The sequence below is a fragment of the Chrysemys picta genome, chromosome 7, assembly GCF_011386835.1.
Source record: "Chrysemys picta bellii isolate R12L10 chromosome 7, ASM1138683v2, whole genome shotgun sequence".
NCBI classification, from domain to species: domain Eukaryota; kingdom Metazoa; phylum Chordata; order Testudines; family Emydidae; genus Chrysemys; species Chrysemys picta.
This window is the reverse complement of record NC_088797.1, coordinates 75101880-75129412: the sequence shown is the minus strand read 5'-3', so window position 1 is coordinate 75129412 and position 27533 is coordinate 75101880. Positions and strand designations below refer to the sequence as shown.

The 27533-nt window shown below is 38.0% G+C and overlaps 1 protein-coding gene across 13 annotated transcripts in view; it reads left to right on the top strand.

Annotated features, from left to right (window-relative positions):
- PARG (poly(ADP-ribose) glycohydrolase) overlaps positions 1 to 27533 on the top strand; it is a 127525-nt gene that overhangs the window by 31316 nt on the left and 68676 nt on the right. For 12 of the 13 annotated variants that reach the window (XR_010589214.1, XR_010589213.1, XR_010589212.1 and 9 more), the window contains one exon: positions 23498 to 23590. The exons of the other annotated variant lie outside the window; for it this stretch is intronic. Coding sequence is in view for 9 of the 12 variants with exons in the window: in XM_042854672.2 (XP_042710606.2) it covers positions 23498 to 23590 (93 nt within the window). In the remaining 3 variants the exon portion in view is untranslated. The remainder of the gene's footprint in view (positions 1 to 23497; positions 23591 to 27533) is intronic. 13 annotated transcript variants of the gene reach the window in all.

The window sequence follows — 27533 nt, the reverse complement described above, 5'->3', positions numbered from 1 at the left end:
TAGAAAATTGAAAATGGTGCTGAGCTGAAGTGGCAATATTTAGTGTTTTTTGCATTTTAAGTGCTAATGTTGGTCTTCCTCTCCGCCAGCTGCTGAAAACAGCAGAAACTAATGTGCTTTGTTTTATGGCTCTCCTGTGTAGCGTTCCACTAAATTAAATCTAAAACACTTGCCTAATAACTTATATTCTCAATGAATCAATATGCTTAATGTGGCAATTTTTCACAGGAATATGTGACAATACATTACAGAATGGAGGTCGCCTGTGCTAATGCATTCAGGGTGCTTTTGGAAGCTTGTGTTTTAAGACAGTCCTTTTTGATTTTACCACTTATTGCATGCCTAGTACGTTTGAAAGTGAAATTTACATTGTTGAAATAATGCTCTATATCAGACAGCTTCTAAAAAACAGTTAACCTGAATTAACACTGTCTGATTCCAAATAGAGGATTTTCTTCCTCACAGCGTTCCTGGATTTACCTTATTTGGATTTCTAAGAAAAAATGTAATGTGTTTTGGATTTATCTTTAAAACCTTTTAAAACAAATCTTGAGCATAACACACTTTTCCTAATCTATGTATTGGATTCTTTTGGGGAGGCTGCAGTTCTAAAATAATTTTTTGTGGTTTGAGGTGAGGGAAAGTAGAACCCATGTTAAAGTATATATTTGGTCTGGGGAGAAAGTGGTATGGTAGGAATTACATTTCCTCTACATCCTGACTGATCCACAAGGGATGCTCCTGTCCAATGGAATTGTTTGCAGTATCGTACAGTTAAAAGGAGCAGTAGGGTGAGGGGCAAAGAAAAAAAGACAATGAAAGGTAGAAAGCAAGTCATAAATAGTGAAATGTTGAAGGTGAAATTAGAATGATTTTTTACTCATGTTTTTTGTAAGAAGTCAAAAATGCTTTTGAGAGGCACAGCACTAATTGCACATGTAAGCATGAAAGGCTGAGATACTAACCTCAGAAGTTATGTAGATTGTTTCTTTTTAATTATTTTGGACTGAAGCATAAAACATCTGTTATGTTATGGCTGGCATTATATGACCATCTGGAAAAGTGTGTAGTAAGATGTTTTTCCAACCCATCAAGAATAAAGGTGCCTTTATTTTTGTACTTTATTTTCAGATTATTTTATAAAAGCCCTGGCTAATTTTAAAAGACGCACACAGATGCTTGTGTGGTATGAATTCCTGAATATTTCTATCTTATTTATTTCTCTTAATGGCAGATGACCTACAGAGTAAGAGTTAACACTTAATTACAATTTCTAGCCGTATGTAAAGCTCTGAGAAACACTGATTTGATAGCAGAAACAAAAAATACATTTGCATATGCATATACTTTTGCACATATCTCTTGACAGTGAGTAGGACTAGCAAGGGGAACAATGTACTGTTGAATTAACCTATGTGCACTGGAAGGAGATACTTAGTGCTGCCTTTCATGTGTCACTGGGGGATCCAATGTTTATTTTCCCCGGGTAAATCCATTGGGACATCTGTTTCCTTAATATCTGTTTCTGTTTTGTTGGGTGTTCTAGCTCAGGTGAATTATTTTATTTTTTCTTTTAATAAACTGGACATCAAATTTGATTTTTTTGTTTGTTTTTAAAGCAATCATTTAGCAGCACCTACGTGCTATTGTTTATAAGATAATGAATGTGTGATCAAGCTGCTTATAAACCTCATAGTTGACTTTAGATAATTAAAGTGTGGTAATATATCTTTCAAGCATAAAAAGTTCACTATATAATTAATGCAATATTTTGGCATACTTATTCACTGTTTTAGTATTTTGCTTAGATAAATATCCTTATTATGTCTCTTGTGATGACTACTTGAACATTTCATGCCTAAGGTCCTGTTCAATGCTTCTCTTCCTGTACTATACTATCACAGTTGAAACCAGTGATAGCGGTACAGCTTCCTTATTGTAAATGGGAGGGGGATTCTATCTGGGGACTCTTCAGGAAGGCCCTCGGACCTTGCTCTAGCAGTCTTCCACTCTCTGGAGCCATCCCAAATATACGAAGCTTCTGGGCATGCTGCAAAGTCCGCCTTTTTTCTCCCATCAAGTGTTGGAGTGGGCGAAGGATGGGATTTATTTTATTATCCCAATTTCTGTTAAGGTGGGATGATCAGTCCATTATTATTATGTTATTGGTGTTCTGTATACTTATGCAATAGGCTCCTGTGAGGGCATTTATAAATTTAAATAAACTTGGATTTCATGCTCAGAGGAAATCTGACCTATTAACTGTTTAAGTTATTTCACTTTCCCAAAAAGACAGGTGTAAGTAATGTTTGCCTGGCACGTCTGTAAATTTTAAGTGCATAAGATAAGAGCTAATTATTGTCATTAAAACTTACGTTTAATTTTCTCTTAAGGTTCTTTATTTGATTAATAGTTTTAAATACAAAAAGCGGTGGTGTTTTTCTTTGAAAGACTGTTTTCTCAACTATCAGGATGAAATGCATGTCACCAAAGCCTAAGACAAGTAATGCAGATCAGTCAATCAGCACACATTGACAAAAAGCCTATACAACATTCTGAGCCCCTAATCCTGGAGAAGGTTCTGCAATGCTAGTGTGGGAAGAATCCTGGTGCCTTTAATGGACTGACTGGAACTATAGAATAGCAGGATTGGGGCTACAGAATACTATTTTATGCATTATATATGTGTGTGACAATTAACTGATATATAGTACAGACATGCTAATAAAAAGACTGGATTTTTACATGTATGCTTGGAGCGCTGTTTATATTGTTTGCGAGTAAAGCTGTGGAAGCAAGTTATCAAATATCAGTCTTGTGTGACTTTTAATCATGCTTAAGATTGATATATATATATTCTTTTGTGTATCGAAATGTGCTTTTTCAGGTGTGTATTCTGCAAGTTTTGTGGTCTTTTAGACTTATTACAGCCTCAGGCATGACTGCAAACCAGATATTTTGAATGTAGTCAGTACTGCAGATATATTACATACTTTTACAAGATTCCACCTGATGTTTGTTTTCTCTCTGTGCTTTGGAATCTCAGATTTAAAATTTAATGGAAGTTCTCACTCTTTCTGGACTCCTTCCCAGCATGAATCATAGGGTTTTTTAATCAGTACAGCCTGCATTATTTTACAGCTCAGTCTAATTTAATTAAAAAGGACTGTTTAAACCACAAGGGAGCTAATCAGAGCCATTAGATAAGATGAGCTAGACCTAACGAAGCATGACATTTACATTTTGTGTGTGTTTTATTAAAACAGTTGCGGCATTTTATTTGAGACTGCTATATATTACTTGTACTATTCTAAGAAATCTGAACTGTGATATAAGCTGAAGAAGTGACAACTTTTGCTTTTGATTCCTTGGATCTTCACTCCTTGAGTGCCACGCTTTTTAAGGCAGGCGGTGCCCATGGAGCTGCATGATGGTGTATGTGTCTTCTTTGGACATGCACTGTTTCATAGGTTAAGTACAGATATAGGTTGCGCTTTCAATGCATCTGTGTAATACATATTTGCTTTGAAGGGAGTTACTGTTTACAAAGGGGGAGATTTAGTGCTTTCCCCCTTCCCTCTTTTGCACAAAGCCTGCTGGCTTTGTGGGAGGACTAAGCAGTGTTGGATTATTTTATTTTTTGGGCGGGAGGCAACCTAGAAACTATCTCTGTGGCTGTTCTGCTCCAGCCTGGAGACTGGAATAGCAATTGTTGCCTTTCCATGTTCCTGTGTTAGAAATCCAGAGTCTTACAGCCACTGACTCCTCAAAAATACAGTGTAGGGCCTCTTTCTGTGGCTTACTCCTGATTGCTCAATGCCATGTTAGTCTGTTTTGAGCCAACATAGATTAAAGTCTGTGTTGTTGTACCCACCTCCTCCCAAATGCCACTTTTTCTTGCCTATGTACCAAAAGACTTTTGCTGTGTGGAGGGCCGTACATGTATGCACCATCTGCCCAGTCGTGTTTCATTTGAACTGTTCAAATACAGAACTTTAGAAATACAAGTTTTAACATATTGGACAGTATTCCATCAGCCCCTACTTGTGAACTGTCACTGAACCCATAGCATTCAACTGGAAAATATATCCACTAGAAGAAACAAACACCCCTTTTCTGTAATATTAATTAAACACATCCATATGCACATCAAACAATTTGTGTTAGCCATTTCTCCTAGAATTATTCCCCTGCATTCTGGCAGGATCAATTTAATTATCCCTTAACTACTCTGATGGATGGGTAGTGTACAGTCTAGTTTTGATTATCCCCAGTGATAGTAATTCCACAGCCTTTCTTGGCAGCTTATTCACTGTCTGGTTTTGATATACTGCCATGCTTTAATACACACTGAGCATGTTTCATTAGGTTTATATAGTACAAACTATTTTGCTTTGTCATATTAATCACACTATTTACAAACTTGATCCTTAGAGTTTAAATTTTTTAACCTCCTACAGCAGCTTTGAACTACATCTAAGACAAAACAAAGATGAATATTTTGTATTTTCTAGCCACCAGAAAGTAAAAAGTCATTAATTGACTGACTTTTATATGCAGTTAATTCAGTTTTGTCATGTACAGCTCTTAAATTGTGGTTTCAGGGGCATAAGTGTAAGGCTTGTAAACCTGACTTCAGTACCGGGCAAACTGGTTGAAACGATAATAAAGAACAATATTGTCAGGCATATAGATGAACATAATTTGTTGAGGAAGAGTCAACATGGTTTTTAGTAAAGGGAAATCATACCTCACCAATCTACTAGAAGTATGTGAGGGGGTCAACAAGCATGTGGACCAAGGGGATCCAGTGGATATAGTGTACTTAGATTTTCAGAAAGCCCTTGACAAGGTCCCTCACCAAAGGCTCTTACGCAAAGTAAGCTGCCATTGGATAAGAGGGAAGGTGCTCTCATGGATTGGTAGCTGGTTAAAAGATAGGAAACAAAGGGTAGGTATAAATGGTCAGTTTTCAGACTGGAGAGAAGTAAATAGTGGTGTCTCCTAGGGGTCTGTCCTGGGACCAGTCCTATTCAACATATTCATAAATGATCTGGGAAAAGGGGTAAATAGTGAGGTGGCAAAATTTGCAGATGATACAAAATTCCTAAAGATAGTCAAGACCCAGGCACAGTATGAAGAGCCACAAAAGGATCTCTCAAAACTGGGTGACTGGGCAACAAAATGGCAGATGAAATTTAATGTTGATAAATGCAAAGTAATGCACATTGGAAAGCATAACCCCAACTATACATATTAAATGATGGGGTCTAAATTAGCTGTTACCACTCAAGAAAGAGATCTTGGAGTCATTGTGAATAGTTCTCTGAAAACATCCACTCAATGTGCAGTGGCAGTCAAAAAAAGCGAACAGAATGCTGGGAATCGTTAAGAAAGGGATAGATAATCGGAGAAAATATCATGTTGCCTCTTTATAAATCCATGGTACTCCCACATCTTGAATACTATGTGCAGATGTAGTCGCCCCATCTCAAAAAAGATATATTAGAATTGGAAAAGGTTCAGAAAAGGGCAACAAAAATTATTAGTGGTATGGAACGGCTTCCGTATGAGGAGAGATTAATAAGACTGGGACTTTTCAGCTTGGAAAAGAGACGGCTAAGGGAAGATATGATTGAGGTCTATGAAATCATGACTGGTGTAGAGAAATTAGATAAGGAAGTGTTGTTTACTACTTCTCAAACACAAGAACTAGGGGTCACCAAATGAAATTAATAGGCAGCAGGTTTAAAACAAATAAAAGGAAGTATTTCTTCACACAACGCACAATCAACCTGTGAAACTCCTTGCCAGAGGATGTTGTGAAGGCCAATCATAACAGGGTTCAAAAAAGAACTAGATAAATTCATGGAGGATAGGTCCATCAATGACTATTAGCCAGGATGGACAGGAATGGAGTCCCTAGCCTCTGTTTGCCAGAAGCTGGGAATGAGTGACAGGGGATGAATCACTTGATGATTATCTGTTCTGTTGATTCCCTCTGGGGCACTGGACACTGTCGGAAGACAGGATACTGGGCTAGATGGACCTTTGGTCTGACCCAGTAGGCCCATTCTTATGTTCTTAACTTGTGTATTTTTTGCTATATCACTGGCTAAGAAAGTGGTTTAAATCCAAATAAATTGCATATTGAGTGTCTGCAGGTGTTCAGAATGAGACTGTTTGTTTGTTTTTTGTTCGTTTGTTTTTAGAGCTGGCCAGAGGATGGGTATTTCATTTTGTGGCAACTTTCAAGGCTTTGACATTTGATTTTGTTCTACATCAAAAGAAAATCTTTTGAATGTCGCCCCCTCCGCCACCGGAGTTGTGTTGAATTTTCCACTTTTGGCTTGAAACATGAGCTTTTGGATTTGGAAGTGAGTGGGGAAGAGAGGATTGGTGATTAGGGAACTGGCCTGGGATGTGGGAGGCTCAGATTCAAGTTACTGATTTGCCTGATTCAGAGCAGAATTTTTTATTCCAGATCACTCCTGGGGTCTCCCAAGTCTCAAGCCGGTCCCCTAGCCGCCAGGCTATAGCTTTCAGTCTCCCTCTCTTAGCTTTCCTGACACAAACTTCATTGAAACTGATAGGTCTCTGTGATTGTTGTAGCCGTGTCGATACCAGGATATTAGAGAGACAAGGTGGGTGAGGTAATATGACCTGAAGAAGAGTTCTGTGTAAGCTCGAATGCTTGTCTCTCACCAACAAAAATTGGTCCAATAAAAGATATTCCCTCATCCACCTAGTGTCTCAAGTCTCCTTGAAACATTTTGGTTTTGACAAAATGTTCCAAGTAGCTCGAGTGTTTTTTCCAACACAAGAGGGAGCTCATACACTGTTTTAGGAATAGTCTCTTTCAGGATGCAATTAATATGTGAATGCAAAACTCACATTCCAGAAATAAGGAACATTTTCTTAAAACATTTTGTAAGAAACTAAGTTAAAATGAAAATTTAAGTTTTTTAAATGTAAGTAAGTAGTATTGCACAAAATTCCTGCTAAGTCAAGATGGCTCACTTGTCCCTAATGGATGCTACCTGGGATCGATATCTGTTAGGTGGACAATTCTGTTGACGTGTATGGAATTGACACACAGTTTTCTTTTGTTTTCGAACAGTGGCTGATAACTTTGTGTGTGATTTGTTTGCATGTCATTGCTAATATTGTCATCTAGATCATGAAATTCTTGCTGCCTGAAAATCATGCTGGGCTCTAATCAAATGGCAAGGAATAGAAATGGAAAAGTTCTGAAGTGATAGGAAAAAGTAGGCAATGAAAGTAAGGGTGAAGAGTAGGCGGTGGAAAGGGGGAATGTTGCTGGGGTTAGGGCTGTTGCAGTCCCCTGGTGAGATGATAACCTAATGGTGGTGGGGCTTGACTATATGACAACAGATCAGTGGGTTTTATTTAATGGTCTCATTTTTTTTGTAACTTTTTTTCCTTTGGTGTATATTTACATCCCACTTCAAATTGTCATTCTCTGAGTGGGCAAGGGATTGCCTGAGCCAAATCCCAAGATCTGTGAAAGGTTCCACCTCCAATTGCTTCTGCTTTGTCTCAGGAAGTTAATTCAAAGGACAAAGAGGGTTATATCTTGTAAAGACATCCTTTGTTACTTCCTACAATTTTTAAACTTTTTGAGCTTAAGCATACTGCTGATGCTGCTTTGTGAATTGCTCTTTTGTTGCCTGTGACTATGCTGTTCTTTGAAGAGTTGGAGAAACTTTTGAATTTTAAATAGACATGGCACCATTGTACAAACTGTTGGAGTGACCAGTGCGAAAACAAAATCCAGCTTGCAAATTTAGTTTTGGTTATATAGAATGTAGCAGAGATTTAAACGAGGAGGGCCAAATTGGCGCTCCATTGATTTCACAAATTGGAGGCTTTCTCCAGCTTCAGAACCCAGTCTTCAGTAAAATCATTGGAACTCTGCCAGAGTAACCAGCAGAAGAGTTGGCACAGAGTTTGTTGTAAGTTCTCGTTACACTGATTGTGCAGGAGAGTTGTCAAGCTCAGAGGCTTCTGGCCTCTGTATAAAACTGAGCAATCATAGTAGCAGTATTTAAACTAACAATAAAGCCGCTAGTGAAACAGGTCAGGACTGGAGTCAGAATCGGCTTCCTTCCTTGAGAAGGAAATCTACAGGTTTAAATTTTGATTTTTAGTAGTAGAAAATAAGTGTCACCACTGCTAAAGTTTGCTGCAGACTAAATCCACTGCTAAGTAATATAAGTATCTACTTGCCTATTATACTTAAATGAAAGGAAGGAATCAAAACCAAAAGACCCAGTGATCATATCTTGCTTTATCACCTACTGCAGAGTGGGGCGGAGTGTGAAACACCAGTTGTCTGCTGTGGTCTTGTCATTCTATACATGTAGGCAATGAGTACATGTACTTCAGGACCCTCCAAATGTCTAGTTCAGGGGTCGGCAACCTTTCAGAAGTGGTGTGCCGAGTCTTCATTTATTCACTCTAATTTAAGGTTTCATGTGCCAGTAATACATTGTAACGTTTTTAGAAGGTCTCTTTCTATAAGTCTATAATATATAAGTAAACTATTGTTGTATGTAAAGTAAATAAGGTTTTTAAAATGTTTAAGAAGCTTCATTTTAAATTAAAATGCAGAGCCCCCCGGACTGGTGGCCAGGATCAGGGCAGTATGAGTGCCACTGAAAATCAGCTTGTGTGCCGCCTTTGGCACGCGTGCCATAGGTTGCCTACCCCTGGTCTAGTTGCACTGAGTAAGCACACTTAATGGATTGATGTTTGTGTTACATCATTCGGTTAAAAAAAAGGGTTAAACGTTCATATTTAAACATGCCATTAAAAGACAAATTGAAACCTTTGTAGGTTATTCCTACATAGGGGGTTGTAAATAGAAAGTCTGGACTCATGAAGTTCCTGACTGATTTTCTGAGGAGAAAAGAGATGAGAAGTGGGAACTGGCCAGCAGTCAGACTGAGGTGGGGAGTGGAAGTGGTGGTGATACTATTCTAAGCTCATCCACAAAAATGAAACTTCTCCCGTGTGAGTAATCAAAATGAGTGTAGCTCAGACTCCTTGAGCTTGGCTCCCCTTGGTGGAGCTTGTACATGTTTTGGTGGGCTCCTTCTTGATGTTTTAGAAGGGAAGTGGTGGGTTCACCCCAATGCCCCTTTTAGAACCAAAATGATGTCACTCAAGAAACGGAGAAAACCTGTGATCTACCCTCTCCTTTCTTATGAGGAATGAAATAATTTAAATGTCAACATGGTTTACTATCACTGGGCATCTGAGTTGAGATGAGTGGGCAGCTCACACCTCTCTTGTTCCAGGCTCTCTACGGCTCACATCTGCTATACTCAGTTCAAATTTTTAAGGCTTAGTTAGCAATTATAAAAGCTAGAAACCTTTTAAAAAAATGAGATTTTGCTGCTACTCATGGTTTTTCAGAGAGATGCCAATATGGTGTATGGGCACATACCAGCTGTTTGCAAGCCCTGGATTTGGTTATGCAGATTAGGAAGGGAGGATTTCTGTGCCTGATGCCTAGAGTCTCAGGAAATTTGTTCAAGACCAGGTGCCTCTATTCTTGCTCTCAGTTTCCATTTAAACACAGTTCCTTTAGGAGGGACTCTATGGCTCCCAATCCTCCTCTATGATAGGGTTTCCCTTTTTTGTGCGGGGGAAGCTGCATAAATGAGTGTTGACTCATTCATCACTTACTTGGGTATTCTTTATGAGGCTGGGGACAGTGACATTGCCCCAGATATGGGCTAACCTTCTGGCCCGTCCCTTCCCAGCTGCAGAGCTCAATCTTTGGAATCAAGGGAAAGGAGGATCATGCCATAAAACCAGTCCTCCCTCTTTCCTGACCCTGTGCAGCTCGGATGTACTTTTTTTTGGCTTTAAGATGCTAAAATCTGCTGTTCTTAATTTATTTTTAGGATCAGTCAAAGGCTGCACCATTATATAATTTCTGGTAAAATCTATAGAAAACTGTGTGTCAGCTGTCAGACTAAAACAATATGGCATAACTTGTCAAAGGTTAATGGAAATAGGTAAATCTTTAAGTAGCTGTAGCAGCAGAAGCAAATGACCTGTCCTACTGGTCGTTCAGATTGAAGAAAGAATTCGTTCTTTTTTCTTTTAATCTTCACCTGCTCATCTTTTAGTTCTGGCGACTGGATCTTTATGAAAAGTATGGATCTGTCATGGTGTAATGTTCCTTGTTTTCTTTCTCTACATGCAAATCTCTGTGAATTTTCACTAGAACATCATTGCCCTACATCCTATTTTCAAGAATTAAAATTAATTGCTTTATTGCAAATACTGTACATGTTTTTCTTCACTAATATTTGTTCTTTATTAGCAGTTTTAATTATAGCATATGTTGTACCATACTAGCAAACATTTTGCATTTACACGGATCTCAATATCTAAATTTTGGCTTTGCAATACTTATGCAGATATGTGCACAAAGTACTCGTTTACAACAAGCTTGTAAAAAGATTTCTTTTAGTTTTCTGTGTAAACTCCATGTAAGTTCAAGTTCATTGTGGTGGAACCCACTGCAATGAGCCTCTGATTCCATTATTCAATATTTTGCACTCCAGAATTATTTACAAATGTAAAGTATGGCATAATTTTATTATTGAGGTAGATCTTTGCGAATTCACACTTTCTGGGAAACCTGTTACTGAGTTGGCTAATTTAGTGACAAAAAACACACACAATCCAAGATAATGCATTACTAAATTTACTTTGTTCATGTATTTGATAAAGGATAGTTTCATTTGATTTATACTGCTACATAATGTACTAGTACATGTGACAGTATATTTTGTAGAAGTGCTGATGTTTAAGTAGTAATATGTTAAACAACTAGTAGCCATCACTCCATCAGCTCTTTTAGAAGTAAGGAGCAAATCTTGTGTGCAAATGATGATGGTATGCAGACTAGCAAAGGTCAAATTTGCATGGCTCTTCTGTTAGAGGAATGGTCTGGTCAAAAATATCGGTGAGCTGCTTCCTCCTTTATATGGATGAAATTAATACAGTCCTGTCCAGGTAATAACAATACTTCTATAAAAACAACAAGGAGTCGGGTGGCACCTTAAAGACTAACAGATTTATTTGGGCATAAATCTGTTAGTCTTTAAGGTGCCACCGGACTCCTTGTTGTTTTTGTGGATACAGACTAACACGGCAACCCCCTGATACTGAATACTTATATAGTCTTTCACTGGAAGATTACCAAGAGCTTCAGAAACCTTAAATAATTAATTCTCTCCCCGCCCCCCCCCCATCTCATTTATCCTTTATACAAGTGTTAAATTCCTCACTTTACAGATGATGAAATGAAGACTCAAGTTAAACAACAAGCCTAAAGGTCACATGGTCATTCAGTACCAGAGTCTAGTTAGAACCTAGAACTTCTGACAGCAGTCCTATTTTCTAGACTATACCCTAATTTTGAACACATAAATCATTAAGAACACATAAATCATTCTTGCAAGATAAATGTACCGAATATTAGTTAAGTGTCTGTTTACTTGTGTGTGTGTGTGTGTATAGAGAGAGAGAGAGAGAGAGAGAGAGTTCATGCTGTTACTTTTCTGTATAACTACAGGCCTTCACATAGGGAAGACTGGAATAGTCCTTGATATGTTTTTTGTTTGAACCAACTGCTTGAATAAATGAGCGCTGTAATCAGTGAAACCAGAATAAAGGAAAATCTGAAGTACAGGCTTGTTGTACTGATGACTGGGTTTTTGATAAGTTATCTTTGTAATTGGCTGGACAGTGCTAACAGAAGTAAGTATTGTTGAGAGAGGTCAGCACTACAAATGTAAGCTTTTTAAGCAAGAAACAACATGTCCTAAGGCCTGAAATAACCTATCCATTGCTCCAGTCTGGATTTCATTTTAGTCCAGATGTTTTGAAAAAATTTCATTACATCAGATTAAAAAAGAGTAATCTAAACTGAAATGGTTTTGTGAATGTGCGTTGGAGGGTTTTCTGTTCAGAGTAGCAGAAATAAATTTTTCTTCATACTGAACAAACTATAAACATCTCTAATATGTGAAGAACTGAAAAAAGTTACCTCAAATATTGAAGTGCATTTATCTGAAATGTACAGATTTAAAATGTAGAGGCTAAACATTTTAGACAATAGCAATAAGGATTGAATTACAGGCATGTAGGTGATTTTTTTCCATATCTATCTGATTATTTAAAAATGGCATATGCAGGCACCATGGTGATGAGCCTGGCATAGAAATAGATTTGCCTTAGGTGGAGTGTGGAGGAAATTAGGCTATTCACTTGTAACAGATGTGGAGTTATAATTATGTTGTGTGTGCATAAAGTTTGTACATATGCATTGAGCCATACGGAAAGGTGTATTTTAGATTTTTAAAATGCAGTGAAACTATGCAAGAGACTGCTTCTATTAGATATCTAATTAATTTGAAGGTACCTATATATGCAACCTTCATTTGAAAGCCACCTCTGCTTATCAGTCAGATTTTTGTCAGCTCTTTTGAGTGGTTGCTTTAGGCAGATTTTACTGTAATCATTAGGTTGTATGAAAACTATGCCATTATCCACAGCAATTCCTTGTCACAAATGAGTGAGCTACATGCTCTTTCATCAGAACATTCCTCTTCTTGCTTTATTTCATAGTGTCTCCAGATAATAGGTGTCAGGAGTAGTTGTGCCACTGAAAAACTTTGAAAGGTAAAATCTTTCAAAACTTTGAAGTGCAGTGCTACCTTGAAAAGTGGCTGTGGGGAAAATGGCCGTGCCGTTTACAGATATTTCAGTCTGTCTTCAAAGTCCTATCTGCTTAGTCTTGTAACTGAAGGTTTTTAATTGCTTTTTTACTCCTGCTGTTTCATCTTAGAAAGTGAGTTGGATTCTATTCCTTATAGTATCCTCAACAGAATTGCTTACCAAGAGCTGTCTACTTACTGAAGGCAGTGAGTTTGCACCAAGTGTTAGAGGTTCTGATTAGGCACATGCCATCTTTATTACTGGAGATATTGTTCAAGGAGGGCTCTCTGTCATGTTAGGTGTCCAGTGCTGGCAGCTGGGAACACTGTTTCAAAAATGGACCATGTCAATAGTGAATGAAATTTGTTAATATAGATTGCCTTTTTCGTGGCATCCACAAATCAAGTTTGTGGTGTCAAGCCTGTTCTTGGTAGACTTCTGAAAAACTACACCATTACAATGCTTTCTAACACCCTTTCAAAAATTTTTATTTTATTGGGTTCCACCCACCCCCATGAGAGAAAAACAGAGAATAAAGACAAAAGAGCAAAGTAGTTAAAGAAAGGGAGGAGGGGAAGCAAAAAAGTGATATATTGGTTTCTATTTTATAGAGATCAATCAAAGTTTCTAAAAAGTTAGAGCAAATCTTTTCAAATGTATCTCAGATGTGAGGTGGTAGTTTGGTTTCAAGCACTGCTCTGGAGAACCAAGCTTTCTGTGAGATGGAGATTTTCCAAGATGAAGGGATAAATTACTAAACACGGTGCTGGGAAGTAATTTTTAAGGATATATCTATAATCTTATTAATCTTCCTATTTACTTCTAGCCAAAAGAATTGTATCAGTTGCAAAACTTTTGAGCCAGGCTGCAGGAAACCCACATTTCCAGCCGGAGTCTGTTTTGGCAAGGCCTGTCCACAGTAACCTATATGGGGACCAGTATCAATGAAATCTAATTCTCTGCTGGATAGAGTTTTTAATGTTTTGCAAGGCACCTCCCCATTGGCTAGTGTTCAAGGATATACACAAATCTTTGTTCCTGGCATGGTGCAGGCAATTAAATTAGGGAGGGTCTTTAGGGCCTGTAAGTTATAGAATCATAGAACTGGAAGGGACCTCGAGAGGTCATCTAGTCCAGTCCCCTGCACTCAAGGCAGGACTAAGTATTAAATACATAATGGACTCCAATTGGTTGGGTGAACTTACTAAGCTCTCACCACAACAACAATAATTCTGGAGTCTCTGGTCCTTCCAAGCACATCAGGGTCAAATGTCCTTAAAGAGATGCGTAAGTTGCAGGTAATGTCATGCAGCTGGACCAAATAGATTGCAGTGTTGGAGTTCTTGGAATAGGAGAAACTGATCTCTGCGATCAACTGAGACACCCAAATTGTCCCCTTACCCATCCACTCTACCCATTAATGGTTTCTTGTCAGTTTTCAACAACGATTGACCCAAGTACAGCATGAATGTGTCAGAAGAAATAGAATTTAACATTTCTAGAGAAACTGGCCCACGCTTGTCTGGTAGCCAGTATTATTGCTGAGATTCTACAGTCAAAAGGGTAATAGGTTGAACCTACTATTCCTGCCAGTGGGAGAGGATGTATCTCAGCTTTCTTGGCAGTTTCAGTAGTACACGTGTCAAATATTTGAGTAGAAATGGAAGCTGACTTATAGAGATCTGCTCTAGTGAGGGTTGGAGCACATTGGATGGTCAATGTTGGGAAGCTTGCGTTGTTGCTGCTGCCCATGCTGCAACTTATTCGGATAATGACTTCGGACTCCATGATTTCAATCCAGTATCTTTCAAATGTAGTACATAATTACTTGGGCTTCACTCATAGGGCTCTGCTGGTGCTCATAAAATGATTGCTGGTGCTCATAAAATTACTCTCGCAATTTCATGATGACAGAAAAGCTTCTTGAGTAAATTTAGTATCCACTCATGGGCCATATATTAAAGAAGCCATTAAACATTTTAAGGATAATGGAACCAAAATCAGTGGTGGTGGTGGTGGGGAATATAGACTGAATATCAGAGTGCCTGATGATGAAATCTGTTAAGCTTTTGACTAGTCTCAAAGTAAGTGTTGGAAGCCCCATCACTTGGACAAAGGAAAGTACTGATGTGAACAATCCTTCATAGCTAGAAAGATGGCCGGTAATTTAACGGAAGTGACCTTCAGATGTCAATGACTTTGAATCATTACTGATGTAGACCAGTTACTGAGATGTAAAAAGTATAGTATGTCATTCCCCACACCCAAATCGATGATGATAATCCTGTCCATACCTATGAGGGAAATGGTATCTTTCCAGTATTGTGGTGAAATATAAACTGTTTTTTTTTAAAGGACATTAAAATGAGTCCTAAAAATAAATTTAGTACTTTTTATAATTATTTCTCATTAACCATTTAGACTTTATTTAAAAATTTGAAAAACTGTAAAAATGAGGCTGCAGTTGTCAAGGTTGATACACCTGAGAGAGCATTTCAGGGTTCAGTTGGCAGGAGACACATATGAGCCTTCAAAAAAATTAAACAAAAATGAATTAACTTCTCTTGTAACCTGTCTTCCTTTCTCTTTTCAAAGTGTCAGTTTGTGGTTTTGATAAATGTCAGAAACATTTCTTTTTCTCAAATAAAATTCTCTGTATAATCCTGTGTTGTGATTTTTTTTCTCATCCCTCCAAAGATTACTTTGTCCTTCCTATGGTTTCTCATCAGAAAAGTATCTGAGTAATGGGATGAATTTGACAGCTGAGTGTGTTTCCTACTTAATTAGTTTCATGTAATAACTTAAAAAGGGAGAGGAGAGAGTTCATTTGTTTGGCTGTTTTTTGTTTTGTTTTCCTATAGTGTTGGAAGTTCATTAGGCTTTTATTTTTATTCTTACTTTAAGTGTTGTTGAACACTTACTGTATTTTTGTTGCCAGGCTGTAGGCTTTCTTGTCATGCTTTCTACAGTGTTTTGGGTAAAGACAATGATTAATAGTTTGTTTTACATGATACAAGGATATATATCTATACTTATTAGAGAACTGCACCCTCATATCTGTGCATCAGTCTCTGACACAAACCATTAATAAAATGTGTAGGTGTGTGCTGGCACAATGCAGTCAAAGTGGAATCATAATCATCTCCCAATCAAGAAGCCAGGGTTATGTGATACTGACAGCAGTTTGAGTTAAATCACTGTTTATAAAGTGTCCTAAGGATCTCTTCTCAGTCAAACCAGGAACAGATTAGATTAATATGTAGTTTATAAGAATTTACTTAAAGAGTTTGTCTGATGTTTTTTAGTTCTTACAAATAAACTCATAGGCACAAGTACTTTTAGGAATCCCCAGTGTTTTGAATCACTTCTGTTTTAGCATTTATCATCTGCCTCTTGGGGAGTCCTGAATGGTTATCGATGAGGTTATTCTTCTTTCTGGTAAAATATTTATATATGATAGAAAATTGTTGTTTTGTTTATATTGTGGTAACACCTAGGACTGTCAGTCATGGACTGGACCCAACTGTGTTAGGTGCTGTACAAACACAACAAAAAGATGGTCGATGTCTCCAAAGGGATTACAGTCTAAGTAAGGCCCAACTTGAACTGCAGAATGATTGTCAAACAATTGCAGCCGAGTTGTGGACAAGCCATGGAAAATTGCGGAAAAGTCCATTATTACTTTTCCTCGATTTTTGCACTGTTAGCTGCCTGGGGCTCCCATTGTCGGCCTCCTGGGTCTGAGAGCGGGGGCTCCCACTGTCAAAATTGTGGAAGTCTAATATTGTGAATCTGCAATTTCTGCTATATCGAAAGTTAAGTAGGGCCTGAAGTATAAGACAAAAGACAATAGATAGGGGAAGCACAAGAAAACAAGGAGACAGTATTGGTTAATGTGATAGGCAGTTCTCATAGGACTCCAGCTGCGTAACCATTTTCAAGTTTTTTTGTAGGCTTCATTGCAAAGAATAGTTTTAAGGAGGTATTTGAAGGAGGACAATGAGGTAGCTTTACAGATGTATACAAGGAACTCTTCGGAAGCACAAGAAAGGTACTCTTTTGGAAGCTTAACAAGTGCATGTTGAAGGTTGGCATCATTGGCTGAAGGGAGGCGAGAGTCAGCATCTCAGTAATATATGAGACATGATTAGGTAACTTTGGGAATAGGGCTTGAAAATGAAGACAAGCAGCGTATATTTTAGCTAATGGAGAAAGGGGAACTCGTGAAGGGCTGCAAAGAGGAGTGACATGGTCGAAGCGATGAGCTAAGAAAATGATCTTTGCAGCAGCATTTTGAATGGATATAAGCAGGACAAGATTGTGACAAATTAAATACTTATTGCCCCTTCCATAAATGGGAAAGATGTGTATTACTTTTAATTATTATTGCTCTGCTTTATTTTCTTTTCCATGCCCTTATCCCTTCGATACACAAAAAGGGACTGAATTTTATGAATGTGACTTAATATTCAAATGACTTTCTTTTATGGGGGTAAAATTCATATTAAACTTTTTTAACCCAGAATTTCAGTCTTTTACTTTGTAAATACAAGAATAAAATCTGCTTCATTCATATTTTTTGTTCATTCTTGGAACTACATTATTGATTCAAAATCTCTCTGATGCTGGCTTCAGAATGTATGTGTGGCTACTGAGTGTGTGCTTTTATTTATTTACTTATTTATTTTATTTAGAGAGACGTAAAATCCAGAAATGAATATTATATTGATTTTTATTAGGCACTAGGAATATTGAGGGTATTTTGTTTAGGGGGAAATATTATAGTCTGCTAAATTTAAACATAAAACTCCTTAAGTTGAATGCAGGTGCAATAATATTAAAATGTCACATAAAATCCACAATAATTTTTTCAGCGGTAGGGTGGTTACCACCTCCATCTATATTGCATCTACTGTTACGATAGTTAGGGAAACTGCTTAGCTGGAAAGGCAGGTCATGACAGTAACTACTATTGTGGAAACTGATTCCAAATATGAAAAAATGTGTTTTAAAACAGGAAAAATGTTTTTTTGCAAACAATACCACTGCAGTTTGAGGAGCAGAAAAGAATAAAATGGCCAAAATACATTACAGTTGGGAAACAGATTTCATCAGGTCTGAAGGAAGCATTCATTTTGTTACTGAAGTGTTGTTCAGTCAGTCAGCATCCTGTCACAGCAAGTTAATATGGGAAAGAGAAAACAACCAAGTAGAAAATGTTAAGCTATTGCTGTCTCTGCATGTTGTTTTTGCCTTTTTGGCCTTCTTATGTGATGGATAGAGTTGTCTAAGTGCATGTTTCGTATGTTTCATTTGTTTGGTTTGATGGGCTGTCAGATTTAGATTTTAAACTTCGTACCATCACTACCACCACATGCTACCTCCACCTCTTCTCATTTGGGCTGTCAGGCACATTTGTTCGTTTATATTTGGAGGACCAGTTTATATTGACAAGCAGCCATTACTTATGGCAGTGTTTAGTCAAGCTTCTTTTGCTGCAGTATAAATGTTCATTTTGCTAAATTGCAAGTCAAGTATGCTTGGCCAGGAGCTCTTACCTCTGCTACAACTCATTGAACCATTTGCATCACTAAGTCATAGTCATTTAGTCAGCCGTTCAGGTACAAACCTTGATGAAATTACCAAATTATATTTGGCAAATAGCAGCCAATGTTTTGTAAATAATAATCCCTGGAGCTTTCCTGGGAAATGAAACCCTCCTAAAAAGATCTTAAAGTTTTTTAAATATTCCTTCAAAATTTTTGATAGGTAAAATATACTATAGATTTCTTTCAGTTATATAACTTCGTTTCAAATCCAGTTGCCCAAAAGATGCCGCAAAGGGTAAATACATATTTAAAAAGTAAGGACCTAACTGGTCAACTATAGGTTTTTATTGCTAATGTTCTTTATTTCTCCCTATCAAGAAAAATGTTGGCAACAATTTTTATGCTTCTGTACCTTAAGTTAGAAAAAGAGGAAATAATGTAAATGTATCCACAAATGAGCATGGCTTAATGTTCCAAAATTTGGGCATCTGCACTCAAGAAGAATAGGATTTTCATCATTTGAATCTGATCACAATATTATAATTGAAGTATTGTATCACTTTTTCTCATTGCCACTGCACAGAGTGAGTGGATCTGTAAGGAGGTTAGAGTTCATCTAAACCTGAACCCGCCCTACCCCCTGTCCCCAGGTGGAAGAAATGAATAAAGTCATGTGACAATCAGATGACTAGGAGCTGGGTGCACTGGGAGATATAAAGGCAGTATCTCAGTGAGAGGAGAAGAGAGCCAAGTAGAGAGGAATTCCAGGGAGAGGAATCTTAGGAGTCTGTGCTCTATAAAGAATTAGGAGGGCAGTCAGGAAGGCTGGTAGTATAGAAGAAACCCTGGGAAAGAGAAGCAAGACAAGTAGTGGTTATGGGGGACAATCAGTCCAATTATTTAGTGTTCCCCAGGCCAGGAACCCATAGAGGGTGGGTGTCAGTTCCACTTGTAGGGCCACTCTATTTGCACTCTCCCACCCTCCAATGTCCCCATTATGTAAGTGGGAAGACTGAACTGAATAGAGCCCTGGATGTCTTGTTGCTGAGCCTGGGAAGGAAGGGCTGGAATTAAGGTGACGAGAAGACAGACCCTCGGGAAGGAATGGCTGTGCCTAGGGACCAAGGTGGAAGATTTTTGTGTGTGTTTGGACTTTGAGAGCCCAGAAGGGGTTCTTGTGACTTGGCCAGAGGGTTAAGTCACCTCAGCAGTGGAATTGTGCTGATGGCCAAGAGAATTATTGGTAAAACTAGGAGAGAAACTGAGTCACAGTATTTGCAATGCCTTGGCAGGCCATAAGGGGGTGTGCTCTTGGTCTGCATCCTGCAACAGTCCCATTAGCGTGTTTTATTTCCTCCTGAAAACTTGATGGTTTAGTTAAGAAATGTTATTGAGAAGATCTAGTGTGGGCTGGGGAAAAAGGGGAAGTACCTTCATCACCCCCCTTCTCTCCCTTTTCTAGGTAAAAAGCACGGTGCATCCATAATGAAAACTATTTAGGGAACTCTGCCTTGTAAAAAGGAGAGGGTTGAAAGCAATGATGATCCCTAGAGAAAAAGTTGGGAGATCCTTGGCATGCTTGTGGATTTAGCACTCAGCCTTGTAGCCCTTACTCAGGTAAATGAGTTCCATTAAAATAATCATTGGCATTATTCACCTGTGTAGGTGCTGCAAGACTAGGCCTTTAGGTCCTGATGCTGGTAACACTTATTCCATGCACGTGAGTAGTCCCAGTGAAAGTACTCCTGTGCATAAATGTCAGTATTTCGCCCCATGATTTGTACAAGGAGGATTCCTAATCAAACTTATAGGTAGGTAAGAGAGACAGAGGAAGATACTCTTGTAGGGGCATAAGGAGGGAAAAGAAAGGGAGAAAGGAAAGCAGAATTTCAGAGTTTAAAATGTGCACTTATATTCATTTAATTATGCATTTGCCATCAGACTTGTGAAGTTGCTGGCCTTGGTTCTGTTTCAGAAAGGATATGTGTCATACTATCATTACATTTTTTTTTTTTTTTTTTTGCAAAGGAGCATAAACAAAAGGTTGAAGTGTTGACAGCTATGACAAAGTTCAGTACCATAGTGTGTCACCCGATAACTGATACTGTATAGTTTGTGGTAGTCAGCAAAGCATGGCGGCCACTATTCATGTGTCAGTTTTAAAAGACAGGAAGTGTTACCCAAAGGGGAGAGAATATCAGAATTTGACAGCCTGATAGACACTTAAGGTTAAATGTCTTCTTTTGAATAGATTTAATTTATATATGTATTCATTTTATTTTATGGGTTGAAGTCTGAAATTCAAGGCTTGCAACACTTTTTTTGTTTATCTTATTACTTGGAGGTGTTTGTGCTGTGGGAGTACAAGCCATCTTTAAAGTTTCCTGCTAAAATAGAAGGGTACTAGATTTTAGATGTTATCTTTGATATCCAGGTTTTTTACTGCAGAAAAATGCAAATGTACATGCAGCCAACAGCCAGCCACTGTGGAGAAATAAGTGCCTTATTCAATTTTTATTAGTAAATGTCCCATTTCTGAAAATATACTGTATTGTTAATAGATTATGATGTATAGCTTGGGCTCAATTGCTCCACTGCAGCCAAATTTCCTTCAGATTTCTCAGACTTGCTACTATCTTTGCAAAACCAGAGCTTTAATTCAAGGTGTTAAATGGAAATTTAAAACTCTACATCATAGGGTTTTTTTTTTTCATGAACATCTTATTATAAGATTCCAGGATTTTCATTCTGTCTGTGTCTCACTCTGAAACCTAGAATGTCTGAGTCAGTGCAAAGCAAAGGAAAAAGCTTCAAGGATGGTTGAGCGCTCTTTTTGTCTAGAATATTATCATTACTGGAATTCATGGACTTTTATGTCCAATTTTTAAGTTTTCAGCCATTTTTGGCTTTTTTACACTTTACAGATTTACACCTGAATGGCAGCACGGACTTTCACCTAGTTATAAATAATAAACTAGAACCACACTATGTGTTTTTTAAGGTTGTATTATCCTCCTTTCTTTCACATATTCAGTTTGTTCCATAAGTTCCTTTAACTTCCCAAGCACTTATATTCATTCCTTCATATCTCCTGTACATGAAGATGTGAGGGAGACTCTAAAATAAGAGTTGCTGTAGAAATAAAACTTTTGCCTTCAGTTTTCTCCAAATTAAGGGGGGGAAAACGAGCCACAAAGGTGAAGAACTAAAGCAGTATATTGTGGAACAGTGGAAGCTAAAGTGTCTCCTTTGCAAGAAATCTATCGGCAAAGTTTCAAAGAGACGGTGTAGTGAAATCATATAATGAACACTTGAAGCAGGAAAAGCACTGAATATATGACTAAAGAAATATTTTCTTTGTAACTTTTGATTATTTAATCTTTGAACTCTTATGCATGTCTAAAGTAAATAACACTCATCAGTGTTTTTCATATTAAGTCCACTATCTACTATACGTACTTTTGGTGTGTACAATATATAAAATATTTAGAAAGCAATTCTGGATGTTATAAATTTACAGTTTGGCTTCAAAACTATAGAATATTAGATCTCTAGATTTTGGGGATTGTTGTTGGTGAAGGTAATGATCTTAATTGCCTACTGGAGGGACCCAACCATCTTGCTCTCAGATTCCTTCAGCACCCTGTGTTAAACTAGAATAAAAATGTACATGGATGGAGTGGCTGAGCAAAAAAAAGCAGAGAATAACTACCAGATGTATTCAGACCTGCCTCTTCCCCTCAAAGATTGTAGGCCACATCCTCAGCTGCTGTAAATTAGTGTAGCTCTATTGACTTCAGTTGAGCTTTACCAGTTTATGCCAACTGGGGAATTGGTTATCTTGAGTGAAAAGTTCCTGGGATTTCCCTGCTTTCTCTTCCCCCTCTCCCCCCCTTTAAGCTTCCACACAGTCTAGCTAGTGTTAGTTTTTCTCTTCTGAAGCTTTTTCCCTCTGGAACATATACCTCCCAACATTTCAAGGGGCTAAAGCGGGATGCAGCACCATTCAGGTTTGGTCCATCCACATAGAGATGGAAGGGCAGACTGGCAAGATCTGATTGATGTTGCAACCTAGCACATGGGGTTGCAACACCAATCACATTTGGGCCTGGTCCACACTAACCCCCCACTTCGGACTAAGGTATGCAAATTCAGCTACGTTAATAATGTAGCTGAATTCGAAGTACCTTAGTCTGAACTTACCGCGGGTCCAGCCGCGGCAGGCAGGCTCCCCCGTCGATGCTGCGTACTCCTCTCGCTGAGCTGGAGTACCGGCGTCGACGGCAAGCACTTCTGGGATCAATCCGGGATCGATTTCTCGCGTCTAGACAAAACGCGATAAATCAATCCCAGAAGATCGATCGCTTACATCCGGACCAGGAAGTAAGTATAGACGTACCCTTGGTGGAGAAGCGGAGATGGAGAAGCAGACAGACCAAATGTGAGTGGTGCTGTGAGACCCTGTGTGCCAGGTCACACCACCACCATTAGGTTTGGGGCCCCTCTCAAAGGGGGGTCCGGGGCAAACTCCATCCCCTGGGCAGCCCTGAATGGAGGAACTGTTCACTTCAACCAGGACAGAGGGTTTTTGGGATCAAAGCAGGATCGTCCAGCTAAACCCAGGACAGTTGGGAGGTTTTGGAGAGAGAGAAACAGGAAGGATGTTCCATCAGCAATTCTTCATTTCATTTTAAATTACAGCTAGAAACATCTCTTCTCCCTTGCCTATACATCTTAGGTCTCTCTATCCTTTGGCTCTTATTTCTTAGTAAATTTATTATTTAACTCTATAAAGTGTCTTTGGATAACCATTTTCTTGTCTTTTATTAAATTAGAGAGCAATTAGTGGCTAATTGGATTCTATGTTCACCTTGTCATTGACTTCTTATTTTGTCTTGGACAAGTCACTTAACCTCTCCTCCCATCATACATATAAGTGGATGGATAATGGTTACCTACTCTGTACCTTACAGATTATTGAGAAAGATAATTAGTTTGTAAAGTTAATTGAAAACTTTGGATGACAGATGCTATAGGAATGCAGAAATTATTAAACAAAATAGTTTTTAAGATTAATTTGCCTAATGTTAACTATTTTCCAATGTGAAAAGTGGACCTGTGCAGTCTTTATCTTGTTAATATCAATCCTATTTTTGGTGCAAAAGAAATCTTTCTTTTTGTAGGTGCTCGAAGATGCAGAGTCTCAGCATTTGTTCCAGTCCATCTTGCCTGATATGGTGAAGCTAGCACTTTGTCTTCCTAGTATCTGCACTCAGGTAAGTAAGCGCAGATAGGTAAACCCCCCAGGGCAGATTAATTTCATATAAACTATAACTAATCGCTGGGGTCAAAATGACATAGCCATGTAATGTTTCTTATTGAACTCTGTGGTGGTTCTGTCACATTTAGCTGAGGCCTAGGGAACAGGGAGGACAATACACATCCATAATGGTACAAAAGAACATTAAAAACTCACTGTCCCATTTCTGAACCTTTAATTTAAGCCATCAATCAAAATTCTATATATACTGGAATGTCTTGTTGTTCTTTCTAATGAAATGACCATGCAATTTTTAAACTTTGAATTAATTCCCCCGTTCAAAATATTTTAGTGGATTTATACCCTTTTGGCTTTGAAACCACTTTTAAAGCTATTTTAATCATGTGAATAATGCTTCTGATAAGGTTTTCTTCTTTGCTTATAAAAATACATGATTATATTTACACCTCCACAGTATCTGTGAATATACTGTTCTCAATAATGATCATGAATGTTTTACTTTATTGTAATAGGGCCAAATCCTGCAGGCACTTCTTAGTTGGTATAATGCTTACTGCTGGGAATAGTCACCTCAAACTCAATAGGACTGTGAGTAAAGACTATTTAGATGAGTAAGCATTTGCAGGATAGAGCCTCTGATTTGTAAGCACGACTGTCTCAACTTTTTAAATAGTTTTTTCAAAAGTAAGGGGGTTGTATTGGAATAGAAAAGCATTGCCCTGCTTAGTTATGCTAAAGAGGATGTTTACAGAGGACACAATTGCAGAAAATTGAAATATTTTCTGATCTTTTTACCAGTCATTTGGCTGGAAGAACTTTTCTGACAGCTACAAAGCTTTTAAAAGTGAGTACAGCATGCACAGGACACCAAGATGATTAAATTATGCATATTTTAAAGGAGTTTTACTGCCTTGAAATGTTTCTATTTGAGAGATGAGTTATTGACCATTGTATACTATCTCTAGGTCACTCTTTGAGTTTAGATGTAGCTGACTTAAGATGCAGTAGTGAAATCTGTTTTATACACCGAAATGACTTAATCTACAACAGCAGTATAGTTTAGATAGATAAACTGAATTCTGTGAAACAGGATTTTTCAATCTTTTTCTTCCATTTTTTTCTTCTGTGATATCATAACCCAGTCTTACAAAGCCCTAATATAGATTGACAGATGAATATATGGAGAAAGAAAAACCTGTGGCCAAAAGAGAGATTAAATTTATAATCACTTAATTTAGATAACTTCACATTTTATAAAAATATATCAAAACATTCTTAATGAAGATTTCATTTACTACATGTCTCTTAGGGTTGTATGTCCAATAATTTTACTTATTGCACCTGTTCACACAGGAAATTTATCTTCACAGCTTAGTGCTAAAATATAATGACCCAGCTCCACTGAAGCTGTTCTTGTTGCATTTGTGAAGAACCAGAAGCAAAGATGACAATTGTTTAATTGGGAGGGAGGAGCTAGAAGAAGGGATGAAGAAATGTATTTTCATTTGATTATTTTTTTAAATGACTATTACAATAGCTACTAGCCCATTACTTAAATAATTTTAACTTATTTTGTAATATTGTATCAGATATAAAAGTGGTTCTTAAAATAAAATCCCTTGGGTGTTATGGGAAAAACTCAATTAAGGAAATTTTTCAGACTTCTTTTAATGCACAGTTAAATTTTTCATGCTGTCAACTATGATGAAAGGATAGCAGGGTCTGCTAGTTTGATTTCAGTTTCTAAAATGTAAGAGCATTAATTTCATCCTGATTTTCAGATATGTAATTGCTTTTGCTCGTATGAAAATGTGGCTTTGCAAAATCTGCATCTCCTGAAGTCAAGTTACCAAACCAAAATGGTAGATGAGGGCCAATTTAGTTTCCTAATATTATAGTAGACATGCCAATAGATTAGTAAAAATACAAAATGGTCAATTTACTAGAGATGAATGGGAATCTGTGCCCCTTTTTGGAGGTCTCCTTAGAAACTAAGAATGATAGCCAAGGACTTAATGCAGAGATTATTGATCTGCTAATACATTAGTGAAAATGCTGCATACATCTGAGGGTTTGCTTTCTCTTGTGTTGTCTAAAGTGATACATCTCTGATACTTTTTATTCTAACACATTCTGTTCTGGCAATACACAGTTTCTCCTCTTTAACAAAACTTTTCAAGACATTCTTATAGCTCTGCAACAGTATTTCCTAGTTAATGCTGAATATTTACTCTAAATCAGAAATGTCAAAAATAGAGCCCCTGGCATGGATTCAGGGGTGGGTGTGTGTGTGTGTGTGTGAGAGAGAGAGAGAGAGAGAGAGATGGCATGTTCACATCCTGTAGAATCTGAACTTCTACTGGGGAAGAGGAAAGTTGGTTTCTCATTGTTAGAAAGTAGACATTGAAAACATGGATCACTTTGCACAGAACTTGAAACAATAGCTTGGAGAAGTGTGGACTCCCTCGCCCCCATTCATTTAATTGATTGGTTAACTCTAACACCTAGTGATGATGCTTTAAATGTCAGCATTAACTACTTAATTGCTGATCATTTTCATGGACTGAATGGGGAAGAGTTTGGGAGTGAAGCTTGTGGGAGATGAGAACTGGAAATTAACACAAGGAGGGAAATGTGCATTGAAGAAAAAAGGAAAGACAGGAGGAGGGAGAAAAACAGAAAAATAGAGGAGGAAGAAACACAAAGCAAAAATGGGTGTGGTTCTAATGGAAGCATTTTTTTCACTGAATGGTGTGGAATTTAATAAAATAATGAACAGTAATAACTAAAAGCTTAGTTTTTATATAAATGTTATAGTCCACCTTTGAGCTTTGTGTAAACTTCTAATTGCACTGTGCAAACTGGGTGCTCATTTTGCAGTAGGTTTATTTATCAAGAGGAGACAACCTCCCTCAACCCTCCCCACACCAAACAAATTAAAAACACCCACTTCCCACTTATTGCAGCTCCATATTGCTAAATAATTTAGGGAGAGGGAAGCTGTTATATATATCTCTCTGTCCTTCAGTCTCTGCAGTGGCTCCAATATGCTTACCCTGGTTCTCTCCTTTTACCCACTCAAGCCTTCTGGAATTCCTACAGCCCTCCCAGTAAAATGGCTGTCCCGCCTAGCTGCCAGCTGGGATGAAGACCAGCTTCCGGCACTTACCACCCCTCACACTTCCAGCTATCTCCCTCTCACTATAGGTGTGTTGCTTGCAGGGAGTAGGGAAAGAAGATACCCTTTCAGAGATGCTTCCATTAAGTGTGTGTGTGTATTGCAGCCACAGGGTGTGATGGCAGTTCAAGTAGACATACCTGTGCTAACTTTAATCTAGTTAGCTTGGGTCCTGAAGTAGTGAAGCCACAACAGTGTGCACTTCAGGTTCTTGGGCTCATACAGCTCATGCTGAAACATGTGCTGTCATGTCTTCATTGCTCCAGGACCCAAGCTAGCTTTAATATAGTATGTGTCTACTGAAATTGTAGTCACACCCTGTGACTGCAGTATAGACATTCCCTAAATCTATAATTTATTTCTATAAAGGGGCAGAAACCTGCTCCCCTCTCCAGATCTTGTAGAGAACTCATAGATGCAGCTCATGATGATTATAAAACTGAAGATTCTTTGTAGTGTATGACCCCTGTTAATTTGTTGGCAGAACACCCAAATGGAGCTGCCAGCAAGGAGAGTCTGCTTTGGGCTATAGCCCCTTTTTAGTCTCTTCTTTAGTTGACATCCATGGGGCTCTCTCCTGTTCACTATAGAACATTTTGTGGAAGGGAAAACTTGTAGAATATGCTTAGGGCATCTGTTAACATTACTCCCATGAGTTTAAAAGCCATGTTTGGTGTTCAGATAAGAAGGAGGGACCATCTTCAGTGGCCACAGATGTTTCATTACTAATGAGCAAGTGCCTTGTCAGAATAGTGAGCGG